Here is a 17279-nt window from a genome sequence, read left to right as displayed (position 1 = left end):
ATGCTAAATATTGTAACTACCAAATTACTACTATAAGCATATAAACCAAAGTTCTTTCATGAAAATTGTATACAAATTTTTTGTATGTAACAAATAAAATTGATTCATTTTAATTATTTCCTAATTGGACACACATTGGGTCTGTGTGTGTGTGTGTGTATGCGTGCGCGTGTTTTGTGTATATGGGTGTGTATGTTTGTGCGGACGTGAAAGATTAAGGAGGCCATTTGGGAAATCATCGCGGATTATTCAAAGAATAGAAAGTTTATGAGATCACAGATCTCATCTCAGTGACTTAGACCAGATTCTATGGTTAATACGAGCAAATTATGGTTAAAGTAAAACAGGTATACCTACAATATTGCTAGTTTCTCAAGAAAGGGGGGGAAAAAGGTTTTAGAAAATCAATCCTCCTCCAATTTTGATAATCGACATATGATAGGACAACAAAACATGTTGATGGTTTATGTCGGTCAACATAAATTAACATTACCGGAAAGAAAAGGGAAAAAAAAAAAACTAATTAAAGAAGAATTGAAAGAATCAATCTTTTTCACTGACGAAGCAAACTAAAGTAGTGAAAGAAGAAAATTCCCTCGGCTTTCCCGTTTTAGTTTATTTTTCTATCATACTGCTTCATTTCCTACTTAATGTGTGTCTTACATGAAAAGAAACTACTACTATTATCATGGGACCATCAGCTTTCCATGCATTCACGGGGGAAAAAAAGGCTGAGGAATTATTCCCCCCACCCAAAAAAAAAAAAAAAAAAAAAGGATGCATGCGAAGCTGGCTATGCGTCCCTTCACAACGTAACGGGCCTGAGGTTGATTCGCGATTGGCTCAAGTACATTGTAGTAGTATATAAAAAAATGGTTGGTTGGTTGGGCCAGACGACTAGAAAAACCTAAATTTGATTTTTTTTTTGGATGACTTTTTTAATGAATGAATTTTGACCAGATTGCTTAATGTTTCTGATTGTCAAAGTAAATAAACATCACACTACTGCCTTTTTGACACCTAAAATTCAATTATCCACTTACCCTTCTATATGTTGATCCATCAAGGTGCTCCTATTTTCCTTCATCGAAAGAAAAAAAAAACCCTGCGAAATACATAAGGAAAACAACGAAACAATTAATCACATCTTCGAAATTAAGAAACAAAGATGATTATGTCAGAGCGGATAAGAAGATGATCATGGCAAATAGGATCTTCATAATCAAAGGACGACGGGAGTTTTTGTACTCAGTCTAGACATCTTTTATGTATGTGCAAAAAAAAAAAAAATCCAGTCTGAGTAGCAGTCGGTATTATTGGTTATTTTTGTCTTCTAATTTTATGTTAGAACCCTCAAGCGTTGAACTGGAACATTTGTATGTCTTGTACACTCAAGAGGACTGCAGACAGATCGATGGTAACATGCTAAGGTTTGAGGGTCATGTACAACTGAGGGAATGAAACAAGAAAGTAGTTGATACTTCACAGCAAAATTCTTGAAAGAGTTTCGATTACTGTGACTGTGTTAAAACTAATTCGATCAACTCTTTCCTCAATTCTAATCCTTGAAAGAGTGCTTCCAGAATCTCAAACATGTCGAGTTTCTGGGAAGAATTAGTCCTTGTCTTGATCGAACAAATCAGGGGAGTTACTCAAACTTGCACGAATCGTGGCCTGCAGATGAGAGGTCATACATCAGTCAGACATTAATCAACAGTAACAAAAGGAAGTTAGGAAAATGGTTCTTGTGCTCTCCGAATAAAATAGAAAACAGGACAATGTGTTGTCACCGAAAAGAAAAAAAAAAACCCAAAAAAATTCACGGCTAAATGAGGTTTCATATGCAACTTTACTTGCTTGGATCAAGCCCTTTTAGAATTGCGGCGGCATTGAAGTAACAAGTTCCTCCAAGGAGTTTCATCCTCTGATGGTAGCTGTTGAATGCACAGGAGGCATGGTCCTTCACCGTATTTGGAAGGTAGCAACATCCCCCTGGTTCTATCTCGCTGCAGTCTGCACCATTCCTTCCTGCAGGCCCAATCCGTGGCCGCCTCCAACACCTCATCAGGAAACTGCTCGTCAGCTCTGCACCAATGCTTCTCCTCATCCTGTCCATCTGAAAACATTCATGTCCCAGCGAAACAAAGTTCCATATCAGACACATCAAACATTATACTGTCACGGGATCAAGCCACGAACGCAGATTGTAGAATGCAGGGATGGTCTACTGTATTAAAGCTAAATTTTCCCAGAAAAAAAAAAAAAGAAAAACTTAAATTACCCAATTTTGTCTGGGAGAACAAGAAGATGATTATGGCAAATAGGGTCTTCATAAAAAAGGACAACGAGAGTTTGTAGTTGAATATGTTGCACGGGCTTGTGCTTCAGTTGGAAGTAGACTTTTTTTTATTTAACTTAGTATTGATTGTAGATGCTAGTGGTAAGGGAATTCTTAGCTTTATAGAAAATTGGATTAAAAAACCCACGTGCATGCAGGTTTGGAATCCTGGATGTACGGTTGGAGGTTGGAACAAGCCTTTTTGCAAATGGGGGAAGTAGATGATTGAGATATCCTGTACTTGGCTCTGTTGAAGTATCCGTTTATAGCACAAGGCTCAAAGTTTTCAGCACAAACAAGCGTTACAGCCCCTTTTCGTGGAACCCCCCCTGATCAGAGGGTAGGTGCCAACGAGCGAGAGATGCAAAGATTATCCTTGTCATATATGCACATTAGCGTAACATAAGCATTAGAAGCAAATAATTTCTCAAATAGCAGCAATTTTGGAAACCAGTCATCCACCCACTTTTCTCTATATAATTTTCCTTTTCGAGGCGACAATAAAAGCATAATGGTCATTCGCGTAAATGGAAAACAATAGAAATGGTAAATGTTATCAGAGCAAGAAGCGTTACAACTCATGAAGCAAATTTACAGCAGTAAGGGGCACATCCATCTTCTCAGCTTTCTAGTTTCTCCTCCTAGTATATACTATTCTACCTTACCGAATCATTTATCATTTCCCCAAATCTATTCCCTACGCGGATTGTAACTGTATATCAGGGCTTCCCATACATTGATCTAAGACTGGAGAATATATTTCAAACGGTGGTTGTGGAAAAATAGGTGTCAGACCACCTGAAAACATCCCTGCGAGTGAGAGGAATAGCCAAGGAATGCTACTGGGAAGATGCCCAAAGGGCGGTCAATTGGGTTCAGGTTGGTCACTTGGGTTGCGGACGCTGTTGACCAAGAATTTGAAGATCAAACATGTATTACTTGCAGTTCAGTAAACATGTGGACTTAGCCACCATTCACAGCACCATTGCTTGAATCTTCTACATCCAAGATAAAGGCTGGCACATAACACGGGCAAATCCAAGAAATGATGCACACAATGCCATCCGTACTACTACTATAAAGTTAATATACATTTACAACAACTCTTGGTGCATCCTTTTGTTCTCTCCAGGCAACTAACAAAAAGAAACAAACTCGTTGAGACCCTGGAATAATGCACAAAGGCCACAAAATGTATCAAGAGTTAAAACATTGAACATTCTAGTACTACACGAATAAATTATGGAATTTCACATGTTCTTGAGCAGGTCTTGTATTTTGGAATACATCCCAGAACTGCTTTGTGATGCCCTTGAGCTCTCTTGAAGCTTAATCTTCTCGAACAGAAACTGCTTCTCTGCTTCAGCTTCATTCAATCGTTGTTTAAGATACCTGCTAGCATAATCCTCTTCTGACTTCTCAGTCTTGGCTAGTGCAATCCTTTGTAACCGCTCTGCTTCCCTTCTGGCTTCATTTGCCTTGAGCTCAAACATATCAGCCTCAGCCTGTTTAAGCCGCACGATGCTTTCAAGCTCATCGATTTGTTGCTTTTTCCTTTGCCTCTCCATCTGCAGTGCTGCTACTTCCCTTGTTTTGTCCTTGAGCTCCTGATCACAGGCGTCAACAGCTAACCGAGCTTTCTTAACCATCCTCATCTTTTCCTCCGCAACCATTTCCATTTTTCTGATTGCCTCCTGCACCACATCAGCAATCTTATTGAATGCCTCCTGCGGAGCTATAAGGCGACCACCTTCTTCACTTTCTTGGCCCTTTGCAAGGTCTCCCTCAAGCTCTGTGAAAGTAATAGAGAACTAGAAAAGTGAGAAGAAGAAAGGAAACGAATTCCTTGTGCTTTTGAGAACATCAGCTATGACGATGATAATGATGAGAAAGCAAAAGAACATGGAAAGGTAAATGTTCTGTATCAAGTTGCAACAATTTCTTACCGATCTCTAACTTTAGCTTCAAAGGCAAAAATATCAAATACATGGGGCTGGTTACAAGTTACAACAATCGTGTTCAATAACGTTCCAGGGAATTTTTGTGTGTTCAAACAGTTCAAAGTTAGACAATTGCTGTAGTGCACTAAAAGCAATTAACAGTAAATGCAATCCAAAACAATTCCAACAACTGAATGTGGGATTAGATATTAGTTAAACCATGTCAAGAGTGTCTGCACACAGACCTATAAATAAACAAAATCATTATGTTCACAGACTTGAAGCAAACCCAACTTATGCAAATTAGGATAATTAGAATAACTACCATCTTTTCACACCAATTTTAAGACCAAGTTAATATAAAAATCCACCAGAAGTGAAAATCAATTATAATAGATTTTTCCTGTTAAAATAAGAGCCATAAATGGGTTAAACAAGTGAGGCAATCTACACAATCAGTGTTCGAAACATCATGAAAGGACACAAGATTGAAATGAGCGTAGCAAAATCTTTTAACTCCAAATTCTTTTCCTAGTCAAATTATTTTCACCTTCTGGATCTCAGGTTTATCTAATCTCTATTCATTTTAACTCCAATCATGGGTTGGGAACCAATAATGCATGAGCCATGTGTTGAACAATCTTATGCAAAAGTTCTTACCTTGAAAGAACATCAGGATTGCTTTGCAAGCCATAGGTTCTGCCACCCCTGAGCTCAGTTTTTCAATGAGTTCCTCACACTTCCACAACAATTTTCGGCCCCTGTTATCCTCACTACCGCGAAATATTCTCCGCACAAAGTCAAGCTCCCTTAACAAAGCATCCCTTTCCCAGCTTGGTGCACAATGCTGGAACACGTCTTTAACCCACCCTAACAATTCAGATGTCCTACTGCAAGCTCGGCAGCGGAAAAGCATCTCTGCTGAGCTTGCACCATTTTTTACACTAGGGCCCATACCTATCTGTCCATTGCGAATAGCACAATCTGTATGAGTCCAATGAGAGCACAGGTCACAGCCAATCCATCGACAAGTGTTCACCTCAAAGTCAAACTTGTTGCATATCACACACATGCAGAGGTTGCAGAACCCATTTCTTTTGGAGCACAGCTCGCATGTACAGTCCTCTGCAGGAAGAGCATTTCCACATGCTATATTTCGGCACCTCTTATACAAGAAAATGTCAATAAGAGAAGCCTGAGACAAACTGACACTTGGATGGAGAAATGCCTGAATTCCAGTCTTGATAGCAACTAAGATTTCTAACTGGATTCTATGTGCCACAATCAGTGTTTTATCAGTCAAATCACCTCTACTCTGAACCAGCTTCTGAAGAAACAGAAATTCCTCTCTTTGCTGAGAACCACCTAGCCCTTCAAGAAGTACACGAAGCTCGTTCTTGAATTTTTCAAGAAACTCATCCGGAAGATGTTGCATCCTCTCTGCTATTACATCCACTCTTTCTCTGGCCAAATCACGAAGAGTCATGGTTTCGGAACTTGAGATATGTCGAACAACAGAATGTTCAGCAAAGCCATTCTCCCTTTCCTTATCCTTGTCCACTTTTTTCCCCATCAAAGCATCAGCAGTTGGCCACGTTTCTCGTGAACTAGCACTTTCTGATGGGGACTCACGAATTTGATCAGAATTTGATCCCCTCTCCTGAAAATTAGGAGATCCACAAGCATCTGGTGATACAAGTGATAAGGAAGTCTGAAGTCCACCTGACCTTGGCTGTTGACGAGGAGGCAGCATTCTCGGTGAGGGTTGGTGATTGAAGTGAGATCCCGAAGATGTCCCCATATATGAGTGCCCTAACAAATCTGAAAATGGTAAGCAACTGTTACTCTATATCTCTCCGCCAATTACAATGATATATTTGCTCTATTTTTTTTGAAAAAAACCAACAGCACAATCTATGCTTGCAAAACAGAAGGAAATCTTTTAACTATAGCAACCTTTTAGGAGCATTGTATGTATGCATTAAAAAACCACAGGCACAGATATACTTCCTTTCACTAGCAAAGATTAGCAGTTTCGTTTGAGTAAGCAATAAACAGTCTCTAACGTGTGAAGCTAGAAAATCATTAGATCATTTACCAAAAAGTGACGATCCATCAAATCTAATCTCAAAGTTATTCATTGAAGCACATTCGTAAACAAATAGAAGGAAAAAGTAAACAACTAATAAACAAATCAGCAATTTTTAAGTGAACTTAAGAATTTTAATTCTAGCAGTCAAACCACGATATTTTGCTTCTCACCGTCCCCATTGCGCCGGACACTTCTTCCTTTCCACCACTCCCCTTCCAATGAAATGAACCCACCAAAAAAAACAAAAAAAAAGGCACAGAGACAAAACACATAAATACATGCTTTCAGTTTGCAAAGATTAGCAGTGTCTTTTTATTAGTCTAAACCCAATATTCCAATCAAACCTTTTACCTCCAAAAGATAACATTCATTAAAAAGAAAAGAAAAGAAAACCAGACATTTAGATTTTCAGAAACATATGTCTACTCAACCAAGCAAACGAAGCAACAGGAAAAACAAATTAGGCAGCCGTTGCTGCGGATAAACTTCAGAATTCAAAGTCCAGCACCTAAAACCCAAACCAGCAGTTAATCTACTTGTATTTTAATTAAGCATTTTTTAGGACTAGTGCTAAAATCAAGCAATCAACCACCCAAAGTCAATGAACACCAGATCGAGCAAAATACACCCACCCAGAAGCTCAAAAAACTCAGACATCAATGAATTACCCAGAAATTCCTATCAATTACATAAAAAAAAAATAAGATCTGGGATTAATGAAATGGGGGCGAGGTTACTGACCAGAAAATCCTGGATCAATCGCAAATGACCAGAAAAAGGCTATCTTTTGTAGTTTTTCATAAACCCACGAAGGGAATTACGGAATTGAATCAAAATTTCCCCTTTCTTCAGACAACAAGTACGAACCCTAACCATAAATTGCTGGCCGACGGAGAGAGAGCTGAGTTGAAACTTGAAAGTCTGCGGGGTGCTTGTAACCTACTGCGCTCCCGTCGAAGTGCCAATGTGAAATGTGGGAATAGAAGGGGAAGACTTAGACCGGACGAGTAGGTTGACGGTCTTCCTTCGTGACTTGTTGAACGGCTTGGGTGCCACATCCCCCAACGTCTCCTTTTTCTTTTTTCTACGGAAAAATTTTTAACGTTTATGATAAGTATATTTCTCAATTAATTTAATATCTCACATATATCAAATTATTATAATACATTCCTCTATAAAAACTTTGAAAACTTGTAGCAATTCAAACAAGACCTTTATTTTCCTGCCTCGTTGACTTGAGTTTGGAGTAGTCGAACTCCTGAAATTTGAAAATATTTATTTACTGGACATATGATGCGAGTCTAATAGCACTTGTAATTCATAAGTATGTTTCAAGGCATATTATTGAGTTTTTCAACTTCACACACATATGCATGTGCCTAAATTTAAATTGGTCCGGTTAACGAAACAACTCAAATTCAATTAACATGAGGTCGAGCTCAAGTTTTGATCATATGAGTTCAAAAATAGCTTTGTCAGCCTTATAAAATCATTTGATTTTGTTTAGAATTCCACCACGGGAACAAAGGATAACATTTTATGTACAAAGTATACAAGTATTGCAAGTGTAATTTATCTATTTAGCTGCACATATATGTTTAGAAAATATTTCTTTTTCTTTTCTCAAGCAGAAACCAACTGATTGAAGGGCTATATTAGTCCTTCAAAGGAGATAAACAAATCAAAAACTAAAACTTGAGGGGCTCCCATGTAACTTTAACATACCATAGGTGCTTCAGGAGCTAAAAGCTTTAAAAGGAAAGTAGAAGTTGTGGAATCCCCCAGACAATCTGAAAATTACAAAGCACCCTGGACTATAGGCCGTTGTTTCGTTGATATTATTGGTTTCATGTTAATGCCCATAATTACATTATATACACGAATAATATAAATTTTTTTAAAAAAAAAGGAAAAACAATTTTATACAATATGGATTGGCTCGATGTCAACCAAAAAGCCCATAAAATTGTGGGTCGACCTAAAGCTCTGAATTGTTGAGCCTTGACATCTCCAGTTTGGGCCCAGGTAATCAGTTTGTTTCCGCTGCGTACGGGTATGAGAAAACTGTGCCCAATGAATTAGTAACCGCTAAGTGAAGATGAAGCCATGGTCAGCAAGGATTGTTGAATGTGTTCGTGGATTCGAAGATTTTACTGTACTTATCTCAAACTAAGCTTCAAAATCTTCGGCCTTATTTGGATTGTTATTTTTTTTAAAAAAAATTTTTAAACATTTTTCATGAATATTTTTTCTACGCTCCTTTTAATTATCCTTTTATTTTTCATGCATATCGCATTTTTAAAAAAGTGTTACAATAATTTCTTCCTAACAACTTTTCAATAATTGCAATCCAAACGGACTATTGTGAATTCTTGAGATTGCCATTGTCGTCCTTCTCCTTTGGATTGTAGTAGGAGTTATATATTTTCTTGTCAAGTAAATATTTTCTTCCATGTAAATGTTCTAGATAATCTTATAAGCACTAGCTAAACTATTGCTAACGCTTCTTCTTAAGACGCATTCAGACGAATTTGATGCTCTAAGTAAAATTATTAACCAAATTACATGCAAGTATATTGCTTTTAAAAGCAACGTGCGAATTGGATTGCTGAACAGTCAACACGCACGAAGAATTTCTAAGTTGAAGCAAAGACCCCCCCTTGTGTAGGACTTCAACTTTGTGGGACAAAGGATTGTCTAAGTTGCACGTTAGGGATGATTCGCAGCTTTTGGTTCAATTCTGTTTTCCTTGGCAGGTTCTTCATGGCCCCTCTGTTATGTTTTGCAGAAAATTCATCATCTTTTGCAAAGTCTTCCGGCTACCATTCGAATTGTTTGTCGTGAGTTTAATTCAGCAGCCGACTCTTATTGCTTCTCTTTCGCTTCAAGGATTTCATGTCTTCTCCGGAGATGCTGCCTCAAACTGAATCTATAGAAGCAGCAGCAGAGTCAGGATCTTTGTTCAGGGTGCAATAATATTAATTTAGATTTAACATGTTGGTTTATAGATTTCTAGAACAACTAAATATGTGCATGTTATAGTAAACCAAGGCTTTAGTTTGAGATTTATTAATTTTCAGGACATCCAATAATATAAAATCATGCATAAGACTATAAAATGTATATTCTAATTAGCATATATAGTAGGTAAATAATTTGTACACAATTAAGGGGAGGGTTCTTAAGGTTTTTTCCATTGTCAAGTTCAGGATGCGAATCCTTTGTAGGATGGGAAGAGTACAAGGAGAGATGGAAATGTTAAAAAAAATAAAATAAAAATAATTTGTACACAATTGAATTGTCAAATGAATGTTTAGTTGTCTTGTAATTCACATAAAAAGGACATGTAAGAAAAGTGAAATACTAAATAAATAACATTTGCTTATAGAATAAGGTAAAATAGTATCGTGTAATATATTTTAGTTCAAGATTCACCATTGTGGAAATGGTGAGGACAATTGCAAAAATTTTTTAACACTTTTGGAGGGCAAGGGTGGATTTAAAGAGAATACAATCAAAATTCAGGAGGGTAAAAGTAAATTAATATTAAAATTTCTAAAAATTAATATCAGCACATAAACTTTTGCCTTTAAAATTTACGTGTAGAGTTGTTAGATTTTGGTGTTATGTTTATGTTAATTACTAGTTTCAGAATTCTACTTGATCATACTTAGAAAATCGCAAAAATTTATGTTGTTTCATTTACATTATTCATCATCACTATGTTCCAACCAATTCTCTGCAAATTTGGTTGCTTTCTTATATCTCGAATTAAGTTCCCAGCTAATATTCCTAACTCCCTATTGCTCTCCACTTGTCACTTTTTGACTCTTCTTTCCCAGATGCACAGAAAGAATTGCACCGGTGAATCTGCAACTTTAATCACCATGTATCAAGCTTTTGGCTAAGCAGCTGCAGTTGTATGCAAGTGCTAAATTTACCGTACGTGTTGTCAGTAGGTCATGTATATATTGACAAGCCATGCATCCTCTGAAATAGAACGTACATGTAACATTTACATAATAAAATTTCTAATAATTTTTGTGTTTCTTTGCTAAATCTCATCATCACAGCTAACAAGCGCGAAATACAAGCTGCAGACTCAAGAATAAAGGGAAAAAATGGGCTGGTTCTAAGGTTTGCTGTAGTTTAGCAGCTTTTTCAGAAGACATATCACTAAGGCTATGTGTTTTAATCTTAACAAAATGGGAGCTCAATGCCAATGTGAGAGTGTTATTCAACTTTTATTTGATAGTAATTTGGCATTTGTACCATGTAAGATAAAATGAGCACCAATGCATGAAAATCTGGAACATCAAGAAGATTATACCAGTAGGATATGTAAAACTGCTAGCAGGGTTAAATTGTAGTGCAGAGTACGGTGTAAAGCAACTTTCTTTTGTTTGTTTCCGATCTAAAACCCTTACGAATGACTCCAATTTCGACCTTTAGTTTTTCTTTGTTGGGTTATAATTAAACTACAAATATGTACGGCACTGTTGCCGCCCTCGGCATCTCTGATATCTATGGATATTTTTCTTGATTAGATCCAAAGTTATTCGTATCAATAACAATGAGTCTTACAACTTACAAGACTCTCTCCAGAATATTGGATGAATCCATAAAGAAGGCGATGCATGGAAAACCTTAGAAGGTCTCTTATCGTGTATACACACACATTATTCCTTTTGTTTTTCTTGTAGACCTTGTGTGGACAAAATTTATGCCAACGGTTTTGCTTGTAACAACATTTAACACTTCCAAGATCGTAGCATTAAGAAAATCTGGAAAAACATACGTGTATTTGATATATTGTTTTAGAGATGAAGAGAAGTATCAACATCAGAACTCATATCATCAAATTTATTCATGATGGTCGAAGTATTTCCTGTAGTACTTGTGCCACATGGCCATGACCTGGTATGATCTTGTGGGACACTTTGGTCCAATCCCGCAACATTGGCAGGGTTCATTTGTGAGTCTGGCCAGAGGGAAAGAGCCGGTTGGAAAGACTGTCTCTGATGAAAGAACATCTCCGAGTTATGAAACGGGCCGGAGGATGGCTGATATTGCATGGTGGAAGGAGAAGAAGAAGAAGTATGATGTCCGCGGGTCTCCGACAACAATCTTAAAAGCTCTCTCTCCTGCCTCATCTCCCTTGTTCTCTGCAACTGTTTAAACCTTTCTTGCAACAGTGCAATGGAAGAGTGATGAAGGGCTGCTTGATCACTTTTTGTAGCCATTTTGGTGGATTGGGGAGGAGAGTTGAAAGTACTATAGGGTTGATCCAAGGAGCTTATAATTGTTGCATGGGGTGATCAGGTTCCAGGACAGGAGTGTATATATATACATATATAAATATACAGAGAGAGAGAGAAAGAGGGGGGAGGGGGGGAGAGCACGTGCCTGGTTATAGGTTAATATAGTCTTTTCCTAAGTACTAGCTATATATATATACATATAATTTTGACCAATACTGAGGGTCTCTAAATATTAAAAAGGGATAAGTTACAAATTGGGGGAGAGGAGCATCGGCCACTATGCAACAAAGTCCAAGAGGAAAATGGCTGGGAGTCCAATCCACGGAGTACTTTTCTTGAGGGTAAAATTGAGAGGAGAGAGGACGAAGTGGAGCTAAAGAAGAAAAGGGTGGGAGGAAAGTTACAAAAAGAACTGGAAAACTAGCGCATGGAAGGGAGTGGTTGGAGGAATAACAGGTTGGGTGATGCACTGTCAGATTGTGCGCCAATGCCCTCTCATTAGCTTTGGAGAAGATGGCGCCTCTTTTGGTGGGCTTCGCCAATATTCGGCTACGTACCATTCAACTTTTTCTTTTCATTTTAAAATCTTTGCCTCCATCTCTCTCTCTTTTAGACTTTTTAGTTGTTGCAGCCTTGGAATGTTGCATTTGGATGAAAGATGAGAGGACGAGATGAGGACAAGCATTAGAAGTGGGAATAATCTTAGGAGCTCATGATTCTTTGATTGAACCTAAATTAATTTGTACGGTAATGCAACACTTTGATGATACGTCTATTGAATACATAACAAAATGCTACCAGACATTCCGAATTGTTTGTTCCTTTTTCTTTGGGTTGACACTCATACACGGCACGTAGACACGCGCCCTCCCCAAATCACAAAAAACCGTCTCCCTGTTCATGTTTTTGTCTGGGAGCCATTGGATGGGGATGGCATGCAGAGATGAAAGCTGCATTTGCCATCCTTGATGATAGGATTCCTTCCTTGCAGAAAAAATCGCCCTCCCAACCTAACCCTACTTGAATACATGCTTACCTAGACTCTAATTTTTAGTACGTAACTCATACTTAGCAACCCTTTTACAGTGATGCAGATGTGTGATAATGAGTTTACCTGCAATTTTCGTTTGAAAATCCGACATGTCCATTCATGTAATGTAATAGATACAAACCAGAAAATAGCTAAAAGCTAGAAAGTGAGCTACCATGTAATAGATACAAACCAGAAAATAACTAAAAACTAGAAAGCGAGCTAAATCTTATATGCATGTGTCACAAGAAATCCTCCATCAAAGGAGAGCCAACCGTAGGAATTTGAGTATATCTTACCCTACAAAGAAAGAAACAAGTTTAAGTCTCTCTCTCTCTCTCTTTTAAGTTTGGGTTACACTTTTAAGCGATGATATAACATCCCAGCAGTGTCAAAATCGCTAAGAATTTTCTTCAGAATGTCGTACATTGAAGCGCGCAAGGATTGAGGGGAAATCTAATCTAATGGGGTTTCGCGAAGACAAGGCGTGCGTTTTGACATTTGTTGGCAGTATACATCCGTCTTCATTAGGTTTGGACAATTGTTTTTCTGGGGATGTGTTTTGGTTGGGGGGGGGGGGGGGGGGGGGCTGCCCAAATGCTAATTATCTGTATAAAATTATGAACCTAAATGCAAGTATATGTATGTGTTTATGCGTTTGTGTTGCAGCAAATCCCGCCATTCTATGGTTGAGTTTTAGGAACATGCATGACGATCATATGTTTCTGGAGGCATCCACCTTAATGTGTAGCACTACTCATTTGTCAAATCTGAAATTGTTTGATCAAAAAGTCAGATTTGATGGACTAGCTGGCTAGCATGTAATGAATTGTAATATACTCAAATCAAACCATTTCCATCACTTTAATTTCACAAATTCATACCCCCCCCCTCCTCCCCAAACCCTCCTCATACATATCTATTATCAAAGCCAAAACTGAAATACTAGCTAGTACTATTTTGGCTTGCCCTAATTTGGAAATAGGACCAGTCTTCAAAATCTTCTGGAATTATTTGATTTAAAAGCATATGCAACACAATTAGTTTATGGACTACTACTTTACCTTTGAGCAAATGAGGGGCCAACGTTGAAGAGTTTCCTTTGATTTTTTTTTTTTCTCGATTAAAATGCGACAAATACATGCAACAACAACTCCGCTGCCACTAGCTATTGGCTACTTAGGAATATCTTCGCAGATTGCACCCTCTTCCATATATATTAGTGCTTTGCCACTTTTTTTTTTCTTTTTCTTTTACACAATTCGACCAATTTGCCAGAGTACCAGAAGAAAGAACCACTAAAACCTTCCTTTTCAAATTAAAGCAAATTTCGTTGGCTTCGTTGACTGGTGCCTTGGTGGCACAAGGGTAGATTAGGTTTTCATAAACATATTTTGCAAACAAAAAAAAAATAGAAAAGAAAAGAAAGGTTTCTTAAACATGGATTTAACTCCTTAAATTACAGAACCAACATTTAATTAAATACCTGCCTCGTCAGTGGCTCATTTGTTTGCCACTAATGTTTGGTAACCTGGGTGATAGCTCTTGACCTTTCCTAAAACGTAAAATAGGCGTGGGATTTTATTCTCTGCTGCACTCGTAATCTTAGCTAGTGTGTAAAGCCGCAAAAAAATTATTTTGGAGAATCTGATGTCCAAGAACGGAGAGTTACTCATGCATGCAGGATTACATATGTAAATGCTATCCTGAATTGGAATTCTAAATACAGTAAACGGGAGAAATTTATCAAAATACACATGCACGTCAAATTACCTTGTTTTATGGTAATTATCATTTTCTTGAAAAAAAAAATACTACTTCACAAATTGATGATGTAGGTTAATATCCTCGTATATATCTTTTAAGACATAAGCAAAGGCATCTAGACCTACCATTTAGCTTATATATCTATAGATTGGCATTTTGTTCCCAGTATTTGAATCTCGACGCTGTTGTAATTGATGAAAGCAAAGGAGCTGCTTTAGAGAAATGCTCTCCATGCTCTATGATAAAAAATTCTGCATACTTGCCAAAACTTCGTTAGTTGTGAAGCCTAAAGGCATGCATGTCGTCCTGAGAAAACGTATATTCTGATTTGTTTGCTCTGAACTGAGTTTGATATTAATTTGCAGTAGATCCTAATTGTCATATTGTTTTCTAGGTAATTGACTCTTATTAGTTATTAGTAACCTTCTTTGTTGTCTAAGTCCCGCATTAAACTAAAATTCTCAAAAACTTATTATCCCTTTCTGCTCTTTTAACTTGTGGCATAGATTCAAAAGACTTCCAAGCAGATAGTGGAATATTGTAACTTTGATTGACTGGTTAAAAAAGTAAAGAAGGATATATGGTAGTCCTCCTCCTCCTCCCCCTCAATTCTATTAGTAAGTAATAATTCTTTATCTCTCTCTCTCTCTCTTTCAGGACCATTTTTTGTGTCCTTTTCTACTTGTCTGAACTGAACCAACCAATACACCAGGAGGATGAGGCTTGGGAGTACAAAACAAGCAAGCGACCATTACAATTAAAGCACGATAAAAACATGCATCAAAGGATAAGGGTAAAAAATGGGACTAACCCCATTGCAGACTGATGAGTTGATGTTTTACAGTGTCATGTTATGAAGGCCCAAACGAATGAAACATGTATCCTATCCTCTGATGTTTGAGAATATGATGAAATGCAGGCCGCACTAAAAAATGTAGCCTCTGCAGAAGCAATAGTGTGGTTACAGATTTGCACTGTTTAAGACCTGAGGCTGCATAAATTTTTTGGGACAAGGGACTACAGCAGGGATCATGGACGGGCCACAGTATATGAGTAGCAAATTGTGGAAATTTTGAAATCTGTGACTAAAACAGGGATCACAAGGACCTTTGTGTTTAACATCTAGCTAGATTATTGCAAGTACAATGGCTTCGAGAGTTTTCAACAGAGACTCTTGATGTATCGGCTTTTCACTCTAAAGATGATAACTAGCTTGAGCAGAACCTAAATCTTTGTTGATTGGAGTTCGAGGAAATTTATAGATGAAGACCGAATTCTCGTCGATTCCACTTCTTTTTTCTTTTCTTCTTCTTCTTCATCTTCTTCTTTTTCTTTTTTTAATCTTTGAGAGGGAGCAGAGAGGGCCAAGTCTAATGACATACTTGGTGGTGATTGGAGACGGAAACAAGAATGGCCCAAATTCAATTCTCTGCTACTGAATTTGAAATGAAAGCCCAAAAGAGCCCAAGCTGCAAAAAGAAAATCGGAATCCATCTTTTTGAAGATACCTAGATTATCATCATCCTCTCTAGGAAGTTCCAAAAATCAAGAAATCAAAAATCTTTGCCTCTAAAGAGAATTATTATCATTTCAGCTATCCACCTCCCTACGACCATCTTTTTGATATTTTTTGCAGTTTGTGTAGCCTCTACTCTCTAGTTCTTTCAACGGCCGAAGCAGTTTCAGTTTCATTCGAGAAAAGCATGCTGCAACTTGATGTTTCTTGCTATTTTAAGGGCCAAAAAAAAAAATTCTTTAACTTGTCCCGAGTTAAGTCTTTACCCAAGTTTTCTGAAGTACAAAGCTATGCAAGTCAGAGATGGATTGCTGTGGTACTCGGAATTGTCCGGTAGTTATTGTCAAATTTCAATTGTAAGAAAATTTTGAAAGGGATAGAAAAAATTACAGTCTCAAAGAATTTGTTCAATATAATCTTAATGTTATTAGGGCATAAATGAAAGTCTGGAACAATTTTTCAAGAAGATAATGCCGAACAATAGGCAACAAAAAAAAAAAGATTACTTTTAAACTACAACGAGACGACGTTGAATCTTAGATGAATAGATTATTATGATGAAAACTAAAATGAGAAACAAATAAATCATCCAACCAACCCTCCCTCAAATAAACCTTGGACTTGATTAATGCTAAAAAAATCCAAAGGAAAAATTTTTAATGTAAAGAAGTTTAAATATTCTTGTAAGGTGGTGGGGACTTTCATGTCACCTCACTTTAGTCTAAGTTGAAACTTGAAAGGCATTTTTTATTGCATCTGTCTAAATTTACAACTACTTTGTGAAGGGGTTAATGGACGGCATATTAATTTTCTCGCAAACTGTTGAAGGTACTCAAAAGAACTTAAAATCTAAATCGCCAAGTCACTTTCCCAAATAAATTATAACGTTATTGACCTAAACAATAATATTCCATTTGTGAATTTTATACCTTTCTATGTTACGTGTAATTGATGATAATTTGTAGCATAAATTAAGCACAAGTCTTCATGGCGCGCCTTGCCTGCTTATAGGGTCAAGAAAGTTGTAAACGTAAGCTGACATAGGCAGAGGAGGTAGCAGCACTGACCCCGAGTTACGTCATGGCATTTCTGAATGAGATGCACCACGACCCACCTTCTCTTCCTCTTCTTAGTGTTGTCTACATTGAATTTTACCAGTGTAGGTACAATTTCGTGCGGTTAAACATTGGATTAATCCACTATATGTTAAATTTCAACATATATATTATGAGTAAATCTTATATACATTGACAGTGCATACACTATTATTGTTGGATCCATGACACATGTGCAAAAATTGAATTTCATAGTTGTCATTCATTCAACACTGACAGT

General features: G+C 37.3%; 1 protein-coding gene and 1 pseudogene across 2 annotated transcripts; both read right to left on the bottom strand.

The window, feature by feature from the left end:
• Nucleotides 1-1652: 1652 nt before the first annotated feature.
• LOC113708999 (PLASMODESMATA CALLOSE-BINDING PROTEIN 4-like) lies at nucleotides 1653-2126 on the bottom strand (annotated as a pseudogene).
• Nucleotides 2127-3375: 1249 nt separating this feature from the next.
• Nucleotides 3376-7436, bottom strand: LOC113708516 (OBERON-like protein). Of its 2 annotated transcripts, none has more exons than XM_027230980.2 (3): nucleotides 7112-7436; nucleotides 4939-6090; nucleotides 3376-4130 (listed from the first exon to the last, which is right to left on the bottom strand). In XM_027230980.2, the coding sequence occupies exons 2-3, from the start codon at nucleotides 6077-6079 to the stop codon at nucleotides 3589-3591; spliced, it is 1683 nt and encodes a 560-aa protein (XP_027086781.1). In that variant the 5' UTR covers nucleotides 6080-6090; nucleotides 7112-7436; the 3' UTR covers nucleotides 3376-3588. The 2 variants fall into 2 exon arrangements, with proteins under 2 accessions (XP_027086781.1, XP_027086780.1); XM_027230979.2 differs by having other exon boundaries at nucleotides 4939-6099; nucleotides 7112-7435.
• Nucleotides 7437-17279: the final 9843 nt, after the last annotated feature.

The sequence above is a fragment of the Coffea arabica genome, chromosome 9c (assembly GCF_036785885.1).
Source record: "Coffea arabica cultivar ET-39 chromosome 9c, Coffea Arabica ET-39 HiFi, whole genome shotgun sequence".
Taxonomy (NCBI): Eukaryota; Viridiplantae; Streptophyta; class Magnoliopsida; order Gentianales; family Rubiaceae; genus Coffea; species Coffea arabica.
The sequence above is the reverse complement of the archived record's forward strand: the minus strand, read 5'-3'. Positions and strand labels throughout refer to the sequence as shown.